The following is a 15,424-nucleotide window of genomic DNA, read 5'->3' as shown; positions in this document are numbered from 1 at the left end:
ACCACACCACAGGGAATAAAAAAATACAACACGATAGAATTCCAAGTCTTTTATTTTTTACAAGTTGTCCTCCTGAATGTCACAGAAAAACATTCAACTGGTTGTGTCCATCCCTGATGTCAGGGACACTAAAACCAAACTAACATTGAAACAACATGAAAACAGTAATGATCAAACTCACCACAGGAAATATCTAAGAGAGATTAAGCTGCCATAGAAAATAAGCACAGATCCAAGGTCAGCTGTGATGTGTTCAAAACCCTAATGGTTAAAAGAACAGTATAGAGGTTTTGCATTTCAAAATCAAACTCCATAATATATGTGCAGAAACAGTACAATGTCTTAATGTTTCTTCCACCCAGAAATGATTTTAGCTACATACAAAAGTGCTTACAAAAACACTGATTTTCTATTCAACAGATGAAAGACCATCTTCTGGGGTCAAATGAAAAAGCTGTACCCTCTTTTCCATCACTAAGTGACATGGTCATCTACATCAGTGGTTCCCAACCCTCTCCTGGGGGCCCCCAGCCAACCCTCTCCTGGGGGCCCCCAGCCATTCCACCAATTAGATGTATCCCAGAGCTAGCTCACCTGACTCAACAGGTAAGGGTTTGTTAATTAGGTAATAAGTTGATTCAGGTGTGCTAGCTCTGGGATAGCTCCTAAAGTTTAGAGGTGGTCAAGTTCAACACACTCAGTCCAATCTGCCCCAATCCACGCTTCCTCCTGTTTTTAACTAAACACGTATCTCAAAACATCACAATCAATGTAAACAACATAACGTATTTTCCTTTTTACAATATCCATTACCACTAACCTTTCACCTTACATTAAGACCATGTTCGCCCGCAACTCTATATTAAAATAAATCAAAGCTGAGAACTGTGTCTGGAGGGCTCTGACCTTAGGTTATGAGAGAAACTCCTAGCCGTGTCTGCGATGTTGCTTCTAGCAACTAGAGTGGTGTTAGCACTGTTAAGCCCCTCCCCCTGGACATGGGCTCCAAACAAAAGATCTCTCTCAGCGCTTTCTTCCTGATAGCTGATGTGTGGTGAATGTTTTGAGGCCAGGGGCCACACACATAGGTGGTGAAGGAGTGCCTAATCCACCCTCCTCATCCTCACCATGGAAACAATTGCAGGTAGTGTTGATCTCGGATCAACCCCCCCCAGGACAAAATAAGCAAAACTGATGCTACATTTAGCACTCCTACTTTAAAATGCTTTCTGATCCACTTAGCCCGTTGATCTTTATTTAATCAGGAGCGGAACGAGAACCAGCTGGCTTTGCAGGAGTGGACTTAATGGACACAGTCCAGAGAATGAGAATCAGTGAGGGTTTCACAAGACTGGAGTTCAAATGACTTCCCTTTAGGGTAGTCCTAAATACCATTTAAATTCCCATCAATTCAGAAAGTACACTAACATTTTGATTCCAATTCTCATCCATGCTTATAAAACAAAGATTTAGAATTTGGTTTGGATTTGAGATTGAAATGGAAATCCAGCCAAAGCCTGCTTCCTTTGAGGCCAGACAGAAACAGCATATCATTCCCCAACCATAGAACACATGCAACACTTCAGATTTTTAAAAAACAGGCAAAGGGACAAACAGATTTCCAACAAGGCAAAGAATATAATGCGTTTTGGAAATTTTTTCACAACAAATGTAGAATTATTTTGTGCACCGTCCCGTCAAATTGCTACATTGTATATGAGAGGAACCCCCCCCCCCCCCCCAAAAAAAAACAAAAGACCAAGTATCATTGCCCTTTAAAGCAACGTTGCATCTCATAACAACACATAACATGCCTTCCTCATGATCCCAGACCTCACAGTGCCTGGTCCCATACCACTGGTACCTTAAGAGCTGCCCAATCATCAAAAACAACTGTTTAACAGAAATATTTGAACCACACCGTCTGCATTCACTGACCGGTAAACCGGGCCTGACTGTCAGATATTAAAAACCTGAATTGATGACTTTCAACACACCCAATAGGAGTGATGGAAGAGACAGGGGAAAAGACAGAGAGGGAGAGACATGGAGACCAGTAGATGCTCGCCATTTTCAGTTTTCATGTTTCTGTTTTGTTTTTGGGGAAAATCCTGTGGGTTCGTCTTCATCCTCACTCCTCCAGCTAACTCCTTCCCCTCCACCTCTTTCGTCTCATCACTGCTTCATCCTTCTCTCCTTACTTGAGCTCTTTCACTTCTCGCTGAACCTCTGTGACGTAGTGGTGATCCTTCCCATGAGCCACTTCCATAATGGCGATCGCCTGGAACAAAAACAGGAAGTGACACGTCACCCTTTAATATTCAGGGCATTTAGATCAGCTCCATACTCGAGTTGACAAACATTCTTGAATTTTGCAGATAGAAATTCCGAATAGTGCAGACGTGATTTTGTTGTACATGTTAGAGAGAATATAGTTAATTCTACATAGCATATTTCTACCTAAACACAGTACACCATGATGGTTTGAAGAAAGAAAACACGTTCTAGCATTGAAGACATCAGACGTGATCAGCCAATTAATTAACTAACCCTTACTGCATTACCTCAAGCCTAATAACTTTAAATCACTACCCAGAAAAAAAAAGATCTCCAACTTCCAGAGAGCGACAGGTGGTTGAGGCATTTTGTTCCAGTTTTGAGGCCTCTCACCTGACTTAGTTGTAGTCTGACTTAGTCTAGCCTGAACCAAGGAAAACAAAATACAGGGTGTGTGTGTGTGTCTGTTTTAGGTAAAACCAGAAACAATTGGACTCATGGGGACCTTTGGCCGGTCCCCATGAGGCAAAAGACAATTTCCGGCTCAGGGTTTAGGGTCAAACTTACAATTCATTTTCGAGTTAGAATTGGCGTTTCTTAAAGGTCCAGGAGTTGTTGCTTAAGTTTAGGGTAAAGGTTAGGCATTACATCTAGGTAAAGTTTAGGCATAAAAGTTACTTTATTGAAGTTAAGGTTAGGGTAAGGTTAAGATTAGGGCAAGAGAGCATGAGATTTCTATTTTCTGGTCCCTATGAGGATAGCCATACAAACGTGTGTGTGTCTCTCTCTATGTGATGAGCTGTTACCTTCTTTAAGGCCTTGACTCCCTGTCTCTTCCTCTCCAGTCCAAGGTACAGTCTGCCGAGTTTCAGGTACATTGAGGCCACGTTCAGGGAATAGGCTGGGTAGTGAACACTGGAGACACGGGATATACCAAAACTCACGTCAAATCAAAACACTATTTACTTAAAGTGCGTTTTGAAAAGCCTCAATTCAAAATTCACATTAAAAAAACATATTGGTCACCTGTAAGGTTGTATGTAGGGCATACTGGTCACCTGTAAGGTTGTATGTAGGTCATACTGGTCACCTGTATGGTTCTATATAGTTTGTTCTGGTCACCTGTAAAGTTATATGTAGGTTGTACTGGTCACCTGCAAGGTTATATGTAGGTCATACTGGTCACCTGTGAGGTTGTATGTAGGTCGTACTGATCACCTGTAAGGTTGTATGTAGGTCATACTGGTCACCTGTGAGGTTGTATGTAGGTAGTACTGATCACCTGTAAGGTTGTATGTAGGTCATACTGGTCACCTGTAAGGTTGTATGTTGGTCGTACTGATCACCTGTAAGGTTGTATGTGGGTCATACTGGTCACCTGTAAGGTTGTATGTGGGTCATACTGGTCACCTGTAAGGTTGTATGTGGGTCATACTGGTCACCTGTAAGGTTGTATGTAGGTAGTACTGATCACCTGTAAGGTTGTATGTAGGTCATACTGGTCACCTGTAAGGTTGTATGTTGGTCGTACTGATCACCTGTAAGGTTGTATGTAGGTCGTACTGGTCACCTGTAAGGTTGTATGATCTTCTCCCCATAGCTCACTGCTCCATCCCAGTCCTGCATGTAGAGACACACCCCCATGGCCTGGTACATCATGTGCAGCATATACACGTTAGTGTCTGCAAATATGGAGCCCATCTTCTCCTGGCTCAACTCGCAGATCTCCAGCAGCTCACTTGGGGGTGCAAGTAGGTCAAGGCCTCAATGCTACACACGCCTGACAAAGGACCCCCCCATGTTCACCCTCTAATAAGGAACTGATTTACATCAGAGAAAACATGTCATTGTACCTTTGCTATGAAGTTCAGTACAAGCGACCAACAACCATGCATTTTGTTCCTGTAACCAACACACGTGATTTTACGGATAATAACACATTACGCTTATAGAGGGCTTTATAGAGGGCTTTATAGAGGGCTTTATAGAGGGCTTTTCGGTAACCCTAAGTCACTTTACAAAAAAAAGATGTCACAGATAGACTGAAGGAAAGACATGTTATAACATAACAGGGGATATTTTGACAAGGAGTGGATGGAGGGAATAAAGGAAGCGTAGAAATCACAAGATTGACAGTAAGAGAAATGAAGGAAGGATATTCTTGTAGTGCTTGGCTCTACGGAACTCTTCAATAACATTCCTGGCGTAGCGAACCATTTTCCTGACCTCCTCAGGCTCGGGGGGAGATTTCAACTTACGAAGCTCCATCTTAGCACCGTCCTAGAATGAAAAAGAAGAAAAAGAAAGGGGGGGGGGGTGAGAGAGAAACAACGTCAGGGTTTCGGGTGAAAAATGAAGCAAGAGAATTCCAGCTCGGACACAATGAGGACACCTAAAACAGAGTGCTGCGGTCTTTACTGCGTCGGGTCCCACACCTTTACGCCAGTCATTGTGGGACCCACCCTGGCTGTTAACTGCGGTACTGTACCTTAGACCTGGTGGTACATTCATCACACACACAGGTGAAGAAGTAGGACTCTCTTAGTCTGTCATTCCTGTCGTCTGTCGGGTAGAGAAGGTCAATATAACTGTTGAAGATCTGCACACGTGCGCACACACACACACACACACACACACACACACACACACACACACACACACACTCAGGAAGAGTGGTCAAGAACAGATCCAGTGTGAAAGGTTGGATATTCAGACCAGAACTCACCAGAGGGGAGGGTGTGTGAGATTCTCGGACGTTTTGAATGATAACACAACAGAATCTGAACGGGAGGGCATCCCCTCTGATGCCTCGCTCAATTACAAGGACTCTCTCTAGACATTATACTGCTGCTGCTGCAGTGAAACCACTTGCCTTCCGTTATTCCCGGTCGTTCGCGCTCATCTTGAACTGGAAAGAAGCAAATTGGCTGTTGCCCTACCAAACATTCCCAAACTGGACCAATTCACCCCCTTCATCGAACACACAACCCCGCTACGAACACTCTGCTAGCACGTCACAGGTCTCCCCGTCTCGTGGCCATCCTGTCCTCTCCACCAACCGTCCTCAACCACTCCCACACAACGGGCTCCAAACCTACAGGGTTTCTACACATCCTGCTACAGTCCTCTTCACCTGCCCTGCTGCTATCGAACACTTCTGTGGAGTTCAGCAGTTAGGAGTGTGTGTATCTGAGGCGTGGTGCAGAGTGCTGGTCTCACCTCGTCACCAGGCTGGATGTCCTGAACGGCCCGGACCTCCGCCACGGTGCCCTTGTAGGTGACGATGACATTCGGACTGCAGCTGTGGTTCATCAGCGCCACGCTGGGAGCAGAAAAAGGAGGAGCCTTACGTGAGTACTCCTCAATGGAGTCAGGGAACTTGCCGTTGCCCTGGCTACTACACAGCTGATTCCAACAGTCAACGCTCAGGACCGGGATTGAGGACCACCTCTGAGGAAAGACATCAATGACCTGGTCTTCAAGTCCTCCATGTTAACGTGGGTTCTCTGACTGTTGCTTTGCTGTGAACGGGCCTAGAAGAGATCGACCATGTTGACTTACTCAGGGAAGACAGCGGAGCCAAGGTGAGATAACTCCTCGTCTTCTATGGTAAAACCATTACAGTTGACCTGAAACAGAGAGCAACCATTACCAAGGTTATATATATATTTTCAATAATATCCTTCTACTGACACAGAGAAATAAAATGAGAATAAAAGGATATGATCAGGTGAAGTGTCAACAGTGAATACATCTTGGCCTAATAACCAAGACCCCAGCCGGCCAAAACACAGCTCAATCAGAAACAGAGAGAGCATGAACCGTGCCCTAAACTAACCATCCTTTACCCGTCGACTGCCATTTGTACCGAAGCATGGTTAAAACACTGTACCTAGTCAACGCAGAACAGATGAAATGTCTATCCACTGGAAACCAATGTGTGATGGTTCATCTCACTTTTGCTAATTCTTATTAAATTATTTGACAATTATCTGCCAATCAAGCCACTTGGAATTTAATTCCAAGAGGACAAGAGAGAGACACAGAGCCAGACGAATGTCTTTATCCTTTTGAATCTTTAGAGCCTGTATCAACGCAGGTAGATCTGTCCTTACAGTGTACTTGTTGTCAGGCCCCCTGGGATAATCTGAGAGACAGATTCAAACCCTGATCTGCATGACAGACGATTCAGCAAACTGCCATGTAAAAATGCTGTACGTTTCTCTTACCCATAAAGCCACTTTGAATTTAATCTAGAGAGAGCAGATTTATCTAGTCCCTGTGGGCAGACGAGGATTGTTTAAGTGTTCAGTGGAGACAAATGTAATGAAACCAAAGACTATAAGTAGGATCCCTTGGGACCTGTAGTGAGTGAGGGAAAAGCCTTCAGTGTCACACAGGCATCTGGGGGCATCGGCCTGGGGTAACTAGAGAAAGACAGGTGGACGGGGGAAAGGGCCAGAGCGGGGGAGGGGAAAGAGTAGAGGAGGGAGAGAAGGAAGTTATAGAGGGAGTGGGAAAGACATGGAGAATGGAGAAGTAGTAAGAAAAGAAACAAGAAAAGGGCCATGTGCAGGGTGGGAAAGGGGCCCTGTGTAGTAGGAAAGTACATATTAGGGGAGGAGCCTAAGATAACGCTGCATCTGTCTGTCATTTGAATGCCAACAGCTGATGGCCAATCTAGAGCAAGCAGGAAGTCAAAGCGCTGACACTGCACAGTGAGACCGGTGAACAGCAGATATTAGTGACAGCTGATTTAAGACCTATAAAAACAATGTTCTATTCTTACCTGTCCAAAGAGCACAGTGAGAGTTTGGTCATCAGGGAAGTCTATGTGTCTGGAGTAGAAGTGATGCAGTGCTGCTATATCCGTTTGGTTCATCTCATTCTTCTCATTGTCCAATTTATCAAGGTCTGAACAAGAGAGGAGAGAAAAAAGCAAGGCAACAGGAGAGTGATATTAATTGGTCCCTTTTAGGTCACATCTAGGATACAAACTGAGTCAGATGTTTTCATGTTTGACACAACGAGGACAGACCTAACTCAGCCTACCCTGAACCCACATCCCTTGGGCTCTAGGCACTACAGCTCCATAAGGAGTCAGCAAGAGATGAGAAAGATTTAAATTAAGGCAAGGAGGGTCCTGCGAGATGTGGGACAACTGTTCTAATTCCAAATTCTGTGACAAAGCATCAGAGTCATTCTAAACTATATCTAAGGTTTCTTTTTGAACCTTTTGATAATCTTTTAATTGCCCGTTGTAAGTGATTACACTCCTGAAATAATCATTTTCCAAACCTAGGGATATGTCAAGTGAAAACATTGGAAACCCAGAAAGATTTCCAATGAAAGCAAAAATTATAACAGCAGTGTTGTATTCTTTAATCACCAGATAAAGACGCTAACAGGACGGTTGTTCCAAAACCCAGGCAAACTCTTGGCTTGCATAGCATTGTTTGAGTAAACAACTCAAAAAAAATTAAGGGAACACGTAATCATCACAGTTTAACACCAAGTCAGTTAAACCTCAGGGATATCAATCTGTCCAGTCAGGAAACATAAGCGATGGTGAATCAGTGTCACCGGTTTTGGTGCAAATGAAAGTGACAACAGGTGCACTGAAGAGGCAAAAGCAAGACAACCCCCAAAAAGGGAATGGCTTTGCAGGTGGTGGCCACAGACAATTGCTCTCTCCTTATCCTTCCTGACTGACTTTTCTCTAGTTTTGCATCTTGTAATTTATTTTTTATGGGATTCACATTCAACTGTAGGTCATAACAGAATGGCACAATCATAAAACAAAACATGCCAACAAAGAAAAAAAATGAAATGACCCCTGTTCAAAAGTCTGCATACCCTTTGTTTTTAATACTATGTATTGCCCCCTTTAGCATCAATGACAGCGTGCAGTAGCTGCCCATTCGTCTTGGACATTCAAAGTCTTTGGTCATCTTGCATGAGCCGCACGTTTGAGACTTCCCCAGAGTGGCTGGATAATATTAAGGTCAGGAGACTGTGATGGCCACTCCAGAACCTTCATCTTTTTCTGCTGTAACCACCGGAGGGTCAACTTGGCCTTGTGCTTAGGTTCGTTGTCGTGCTGGAAAGTCCAAGAGTGTCCAATGCGCAGCCTTCGTGCAAACTGTCTGCCAGTATTTTCTAAAAACATGCTGCATTCATCTTGCCATACATTTTCACAAGATTCCCCATGCATTTAGAGCTCCCCCCCCCCCACCCCTCCCCAAAACATCAGTTCTTCAGTGGGGATGGTATTCTGTTCACTATAGGCCTTGTTGACCCCTCTCCAAACACAGCGCTTATGGTTGTGACCATAAAGCTCTATTTTGGTCTTGTCACTCCAAATTACAGTGTGCCAGAAGCCGTGTCGAGGTTTTGTCGGGCATATTGTTACCAGGCTTTTTGTGGAATTGGTGCAGTAAAGGCATCTTTCTGGCAACTTGACCATGCAGCTCATTTTTGTTAAAGTATTGTCGTATTGTGCTCCTTGAAACAACCACACAGTGTTTTTACAGATCAGCCTGTATTTCTCCTGAGGTTACCTGTGGGTTTTTCCTTTGAATCCCGAACAATTCTTCTGGCTGAAGTCTTTCTTGGTCTAACTGTCCTTAGCTTGGTATCAAGAAATCCCTGATCCACTTCTTAATAAGTGATTGAACAGTACTGACTGGCCTTTGCAAGGCTTTGGATATCTTTTCATATCCTTTTCCATATTTATAAAGTTCCATTACCTTGTGACACAGGTCTTGTGACTATTCTTTTCTGCTCCCCATGGCTCAGTATCTAGACTGCTCAGTGCATCCACATGAGAGTTCACAAACTCATTGACCATTTATACACAGACACTAATTGGAATTTAAAACCACAGGTATGGGAAATTAACCTTTAATTGACAGGGCCATTTGGGTGATTTCTTTTATCATTATGATTTCAAACAACTATGTTATAATGAATGGCTTCATATGATCACTATCCTTAAATAAAAGACAGTTTAATAAAACACAAAGTGTTGTTGCGCATGAGCGCAGCCTTCACACTGGGACGTGACGTCCATGTCCTGCAGGACCCGAGGCTTTCGGCCAACACGCTTCACAGCTTGTATGTTATACCCTAATTACCTCTTTCAGGGTAAAAAGCTATTACAGTCGTAAATGCAGATGTCAGCAATATCAGAGCAGGGGAACAATAACCTAGCTATCGTGTTCTGCCAGCTGCAGAGGGAAGGTGAGAGGTGTCTTTATGTTTGCTCCGGTTCGGCTTTACATTTAGGGAGGAACATAGAGAAAAGCCTCCATGCTGGCTCTATTTCAGTCCTACAAACGCCTGCCAGTCCTCTCTCTTCCAAACCTCTTCTCTCTCCCTCCCACCTGTCATCCCCTGCTCTCCTCTTTCCATTTCCCCTCGATTCTCCCATCTTCCTCCTCTGGCTTCCACTCATCCCCTGGACATCAGAAATAGTAGCCGCGGCTTTTTGCAGTAATAAAGGGAACCAATATAAAATCCCAAACTCTTATGAGGGCCACATTCCCTGAATGTAACGCTGCTCCCAACAAATGACTCACCACACAGTCAACCTGCCCAGGTGTGCACAGGGATTACCTTATTTTAATGACAATTGGATATGATGTGGTACACGTTAGTAGAAGTGTGCATTGTTTTAAGTATTTTACAAAGTTTTAGGGACTGAGGATACAGGAAATAGGTTGCGCTGTTTAACAACTGATGTTATTTTAGTTTGCCGAACTGCCTTGTGTGTATTGTAGTCTTTAATGTTGAAAAATCAGGGATCACTAACAGGTATGAGGAGGGATTGGCAAATGGGCAGGAGTAATAAACCTTCTGAGCACGGGGACATACCCAGTACTTGCTGCCCAGGTTACAGGGATGTATATGTGTTCATTTGTAGGTGTGTTTGTGTGTCCATCCTCTTTTCACAAGGTATCACAATAATGTCGGATTTGTTTGCTGTTGTTAAAATCAGCACTAGCAGTTCTTCATGCAAATGAAACCACACCCCTTTTCGATTTACACAGCAGTGGGAATAGGAAGAACCCAACGGTTCTAGCCCGGTTTGATTCTGCTTGTAGAATTCAGCCTGTAGCACCTCCTGGGTTCCAGGCTGGGTCAGAACCCAAGGGGTGTTATTTCAACAAAGCTCAGCCAACAGTCCAGACTATTCTGAAGGAACATTTAACCTGTTATAGAAAAGGTGAGCTTTCATGTGGGTCAATAATATTACTAATTACCAAAAACATCTAAATTTTTGATTCCTTATCATAACTCAAGAAACCAACTCATTGATATTGCATGGTAACACACGCCTGTTGGGGAACGTCTCCGAGTCCTCTCATTCCCCAGTTGACGGTGAGCCTGTACGATAGACCGTCTTAAAATAGAAGCCCTGTTGGTCACACAGCCGTGCCAAGGCCTGGTGGCTCTAATTCCACCCCTTATTCAATTCCCTTTAGAAAAGCATAGGGGTATTTTACATTGACAACCCATTTCTGATGGTTTTATGTGCTGATTTGTCTTTTTGGTTTTTGCGCTTATTCAGTCAATTCCAAAACCACCATTCCCTCACTGAACAGCACTAAAGAGAATGTTAATGACCACCCATCAACCAACCAGGACTTCTAAGCAGTACTCTTCTATGTGGTAAATTGCCAAAATTAAAAAATGTTCAGTTACAAACCATAGTTAGAGGACTTCTAAATGAACAATGGAACAAGCAGGGAATCTGTGGTATCATCCATCATCCAGTCCCAGGCTTGATGACAGTCTGGGATGGGGGGGGGGGGCTAGCCTAATTAACCCAGGTGTTTCAGCTTGATGACAGGCTGGGATGGGGGGGCTAGCCTAATTAACCCAGGTGTTTCAGCTTGATGACAGGCTGGGATGGGGGGGCTAGCCTAATTAACCCAAGTGTTTCAGCTTGATGATGGGGATGGGGGGGGGCTAGCCTAATTAACCCAGGTGTATCAGCTTGATGACGGGGGGGGGGGCTAGCCTAATTAACCCAGGTGTATCAGCTTGATGACAGGGATGGGGGGGGCTAGCCTAGTTAACCCAGGTGTATCAGCTTGATGACGGGGGGGGGGGGGGCTAGCCTAATTAACCCAGGTGTATCAGCTTGATGACAGGGATGGGGGGGGGGCTAGCCTAATTAACCCAGGTGTATCAGCTTGATGACGGGGATGGGGGGGCACTGTCAGTTGTACTTACGGGCTTCAAACTCGCTGAGCAGTAACAGCCTCTCTGACTGGGTCCTCTCCGTTGTGACCTTCTGGGGGAAGAAAAAGAAAGACCCAGCAGTTTAGGAGGAGCAGTATTTGCACCTATTTTTAGATCTACATCAGGCCACCAGGCATGAAGGTGAGGTCATAACAGAGTCCAGCATGTGGGAATCTTACACAGCCAGTCAGTGCACGACCACGTTAGCCGGAAACACATTTCACTTGCTGCAAACCAAGTCGACAGTTGCGCCGCTAAGCACTCCAGCTTTGCATGATTGTAGGCAAGACACATTTGTCTTTGTACTCCTCACCTGGTCGCCGCCACACACGTTTGACCCCATCTGAACCAAATAAGTTTATCTTGGTCTCATCAGACCACAGGACATGGTTCCAGTAATCCATGTCCTTAGTCTGAGCACTGACAGGCTGACCCCCCACCCCTTCAACCTCTGCAGCAATGCTGGCAGCACTCATACGTCTATTTCCCAAAGACAACCTCTGGATATGACGCTGAGTACGTGCACTCAACTTCATTGGTGGACCATGGCGAGGCCTGTTCTGAGTGGAACTGTCCTGTTAAACTGCTGTATGGTCTTGGCCACCGTGCTTAGCAATCTTCTTACAGCCTAGGCTATCTATGTAGAGCAACAATTAATTTTTTCAGATCCTCAGAGACTTCTTTGTCATGTTGAACTGTTTGAGGGAGTGTGAGACCCATGACATCAAATTTAACACACCTGCTCCCCATTCACACCTGAGACCTTGCAAGTCACATGACACCAGGGAGGGAAAATGGCTAATTGGGCCCAATTTGGACATTTTAACTTAGGGGTGTACTCACTTTTGTTGCCAACGGTTTAGACATTAATGGTTAATGTGTTGAGTTATTTTGAGGTGACAGCAAATGTACACTGTTATACAAGCTGTACACTCACCACTTTACATTGTAGCAAAGTGTAATTTCTTCAGTGTTGTCACATGAAAAGATATAATCAAATATTTACAAAAATGTGAGGGGTGTACTCACTTTTATGAGATACTGTATATATTACACACACACACACACACATACATGCATGCATATCTCTCCCTATATCTCTATATCCATCTATATATCTACATATATGGACAGATCTCTCATACGGAACATATTTTGGACCCTGGTTAGAGATCGATCATCCATCCAGTCGCCAAGACACCTGACAATGGTGACACACACGGACCTGCTTCATGAGAATCCTGGCCACCAGTCGCACAGTCTCGGAGGGACACCAGTTCTCTCCATATGAACACATGGCGGTACACTCCAGCTTGTGCATGGGCCAGTCTCCCTTCTACAGCAGACGGGGGGGGGGGGGGGGAGACGGTGACAATATTTAACAAATGAAATAATTACTCGAGAACACACAACCCAATCAGTTCACGAACAATGCCATCTGTTACACCCACCTGCCTGTGCAACCCCTCGCCCACCCACCCAATAACGCCCCCCCCCCCCCCCCCCCCATTGTCACGTAAACAACAGAAAGCCAAATGCATTACACATCACCATGGCAACAACGACAAGAATACCATTTATTGTCTGATTCACGTCATCCTGATTGCTGTACTAATGCTACTAATCATTTAGCAGAAGCTTTCAGCCAGAACCCAGAGACACATTGTTCCTGGAGATCTACCCTCCTGTAGGTTTCAAATCCAACCCTGTTACTGAAGACCTACGCTCCTGCACATTTTTACTCCAACCCGATTGCTGAACACAGCTTTGGGACATGTTTCAGGGGAATGCCCAGAGCTGTTGAGCACACCCGAGTAGCGGAGTGATTTCATTATGACCTTTCCTTACAGGAGGCTCAGGTTCTCTGGAAGACACACGCACGCACACTATACCTGGCAGTCCACTTCACAGTAGTATGCTTGTTTGCATTTGCCACATTTGGACAGACCTTCCTTCCTGAGAGACAGAAGGGTAGAAAGAAAAACATTATCCACACACACACACACACACACACACACACACACACACACACACACACACACACACACACACAATGTTCTCTTACTCCTAAACAAACACACCTCAGTATAGGTTCTTGCCCATCTCCATGTTAATGCCAGATTGTGCAGAGAATGGTCTCTCTCTCTCCGCCTCCCTTCCTCCCCCCCCCCCCTCCCAGAAAAGCCCTGACATTTTTTGTTGTGGATTGATTGAACCACTTTTCAGTAAATATTCTTATGTAGAAAATTACATCTCTGTTATTTTTCCCTTTACAGCTTCAGTCCAAATACAACATTTGCAGTCTCAAGGTTCTGTCAACCATCTGCACAGCCTCACTGAGCAATGTGTCTGTCCCTGCAATGCAGCTGTCTAGTCTTGGCTTGTGTCTCCTCTCCTCCCCCCTCTTCATCTTCAGACCTCCCATTCTTCCCTCTCTTCTCTCCTCCCCCTTATCCCGCAATGCTCTCCCCCTCTCCTTCCCAATTCTCACTTACGACCATCAAAACTAAATAAACAGAATTGTGTAAAAAAGTTACCGGTGGATTATTCAGTCTTCCAAGCCTTTGAAACTTGAGAAGTTAATCTAATGTCTATGTGTCACTCCTCAATATTTACAGAACAAGCTGAGCAAATTCCTGAACGACTGGGCCTGCTCACATGCGAGTGCTTGCAGCAGCTCAAAAAAGCCACGCGTAACCCACATGGGGATGACATGACACCACTATTATTGACATTGCTTTCAAATACGTAACCCTAATGCTACAATGTTGTTTGAGAATAGTGTAGCAGAACGGGCAACAACAACATATCAAGTGCTATGTAGTAAATTGTCCTATTCGTGAAGGAGCAAAGTGGGCAGGACCATAAAAAGCACTCAAGTTTTATACTAGAACCCAACCGCGCCGTGTTCTAACAGTTCTCCAGACATGTTCATACCTGGTGAAGCAGTATTCACAGTGCGCTCCTCTTTCATTTGCAGTAAGCACGTAGGAATATGCAGGACAGGCGAACACGAGGTCTCCGACAGCGAAGTGCTTCAAAGCCCGGAGTCCCCTGCCCTTTCCCGGGCTGGCAAACCTTTCTGTCCCCTCTATCCCCTCATTCATACATAAGCCATTCATCTTTAAATATCGTGGTCCGTTTGACATAGCCACCTATGCTACTTTTCGAGCTGCTTGCAAGGCTACCCCGAAATAACTGACGTTAGCAAGACAGCGAGTTGGACAACGTTGGCCAGGTGTCCGCTTACAAAAATAAAATGTTCAGACGAGTTAGCTGTTCGTTATTTCCAAGGGCCTCGCTGCGTTGCGTGTTTGTGAATGGCAAGAGAGGTGGCTAAATAAGAATTAGCCACACAAACAAACACACTAACTGCCCCCTATCTCATGACCAGTTCCAAAGAGCAACGCTATCAACAACTAGCTAACTTAGCATCATATAGTTAGCTTGTCACAGCTCTACGACACAGAGACAGATCTGTAGGATTCCGAGCGGTCCTAATACCGCTGTCTGAAAAAGCGTTCAGATGTGTGGCTGTAGTGCAGACGAAATATTTAAAGTCAGAAGTTTGAGCTAATAATAAACATGGACTTGCTTATGACTCCATCGTGCGGCCAAATCATAGCAATGCATCAGCAGCAATTATTGTGTCGAACGAGCGAAATGATGACTTCGTTACCGGTTTTGCCTGAGCGTCTGGGAACAAGATTAGGTAATTCAATGAACAAAAAGTGGTCGTGCGCCTCCCCCTAGTGGTTGTCGTTGGTTGGTATCCGTACTATTATAAATCAAGCCATCTGTTACTATTGTGAGTGCGCGTGTGCACTGCCCGTTTGTAGTTTTCCGTATTAAGCAGCAAGTTGTGACATGACAGAAAACACACACAACCTAAAAGAAA

General features: G+C 44.7%; 1 protein-coding gene across 1 annotated transcript; it reads right to left on the bottom strand.

The window, feature by feature from the left end:
- Nucleotides 1–34: 34 nt before the first annotated feature.
- Nucleotides 35–15,071, bottom strand: smyd2a (SET and MYND domain containing 2a). Its single transcript, XM_029125669.2, has 12 exons — nt 14,464–15,071; nt 13,419–13,482; nt 12,752–12,862; nt 11,518–11,578; nt 7,067–7,191; nt 5,839–5,906; nt 5,497–5,599; nt 4,766–4,876; nt 4,437–4,557; nt 3,848–4,022; nt 3,084–3,192; nt 35–2,281 (listed from the first exon to the last, which is right to left on the bottom strand). The coding sequence occupies exons 1-12, from the start codon at nt 14,673–14,675 to the stop codon at nt 2,198–2,200; spliced, it is 1,344 nt and encodes a 447-aa protein (XP_028981502.1). The 5' UTR covers nt 14,676–15,071; the 3' UTR covers nt 35–2,197.
- Nucleotides 15,072–15,424: the final 353 nt, after the last annotated feature.

The sequence above is a fragment of the Esox lucius genome, chromosome 15, assembly GCF_011004845.1.
Source record: "Esox lucius isolate fEsoLuc1 chromosome 15, fEsoLuc1.pri, whole genome shotgun sequence".
In the NCBI taxonomy this organism is placed as follows: Eukaryota; Metazoa; Chordata; class Actinopteri; order Esociformes; family Esocidae; genus Esox; species Esox lucius.
The sequence above is the reverse complement of the archived record's forward strand: the minus strand, read 5'-3'. Positions and strand labels throughout refer to the sequence as shown.

Coding starts and splice junctions, on each gene's coding strand:
- smyd2a (XM_029125669.2), bottom strand. CDS start 14,675: ATGTCAAACGGACCACGATATTTAAAGATGAATGGCTTATGTATGAAT. Junction 13,483..14,463: donor TGTGAATACTGCTTCACCAG/GTATGAACATGT, acceptor TCTGTCTCTCAG/GAAGGAAGGTCTGTCCAAAT. Junction 4,023..4,436: donor TAGAGCCAAGCACTACAAGA/ATATCCTTCCTT, acceptor ACCTACTTGCAC/CCCCAAGTGAGCTGCTGGAG.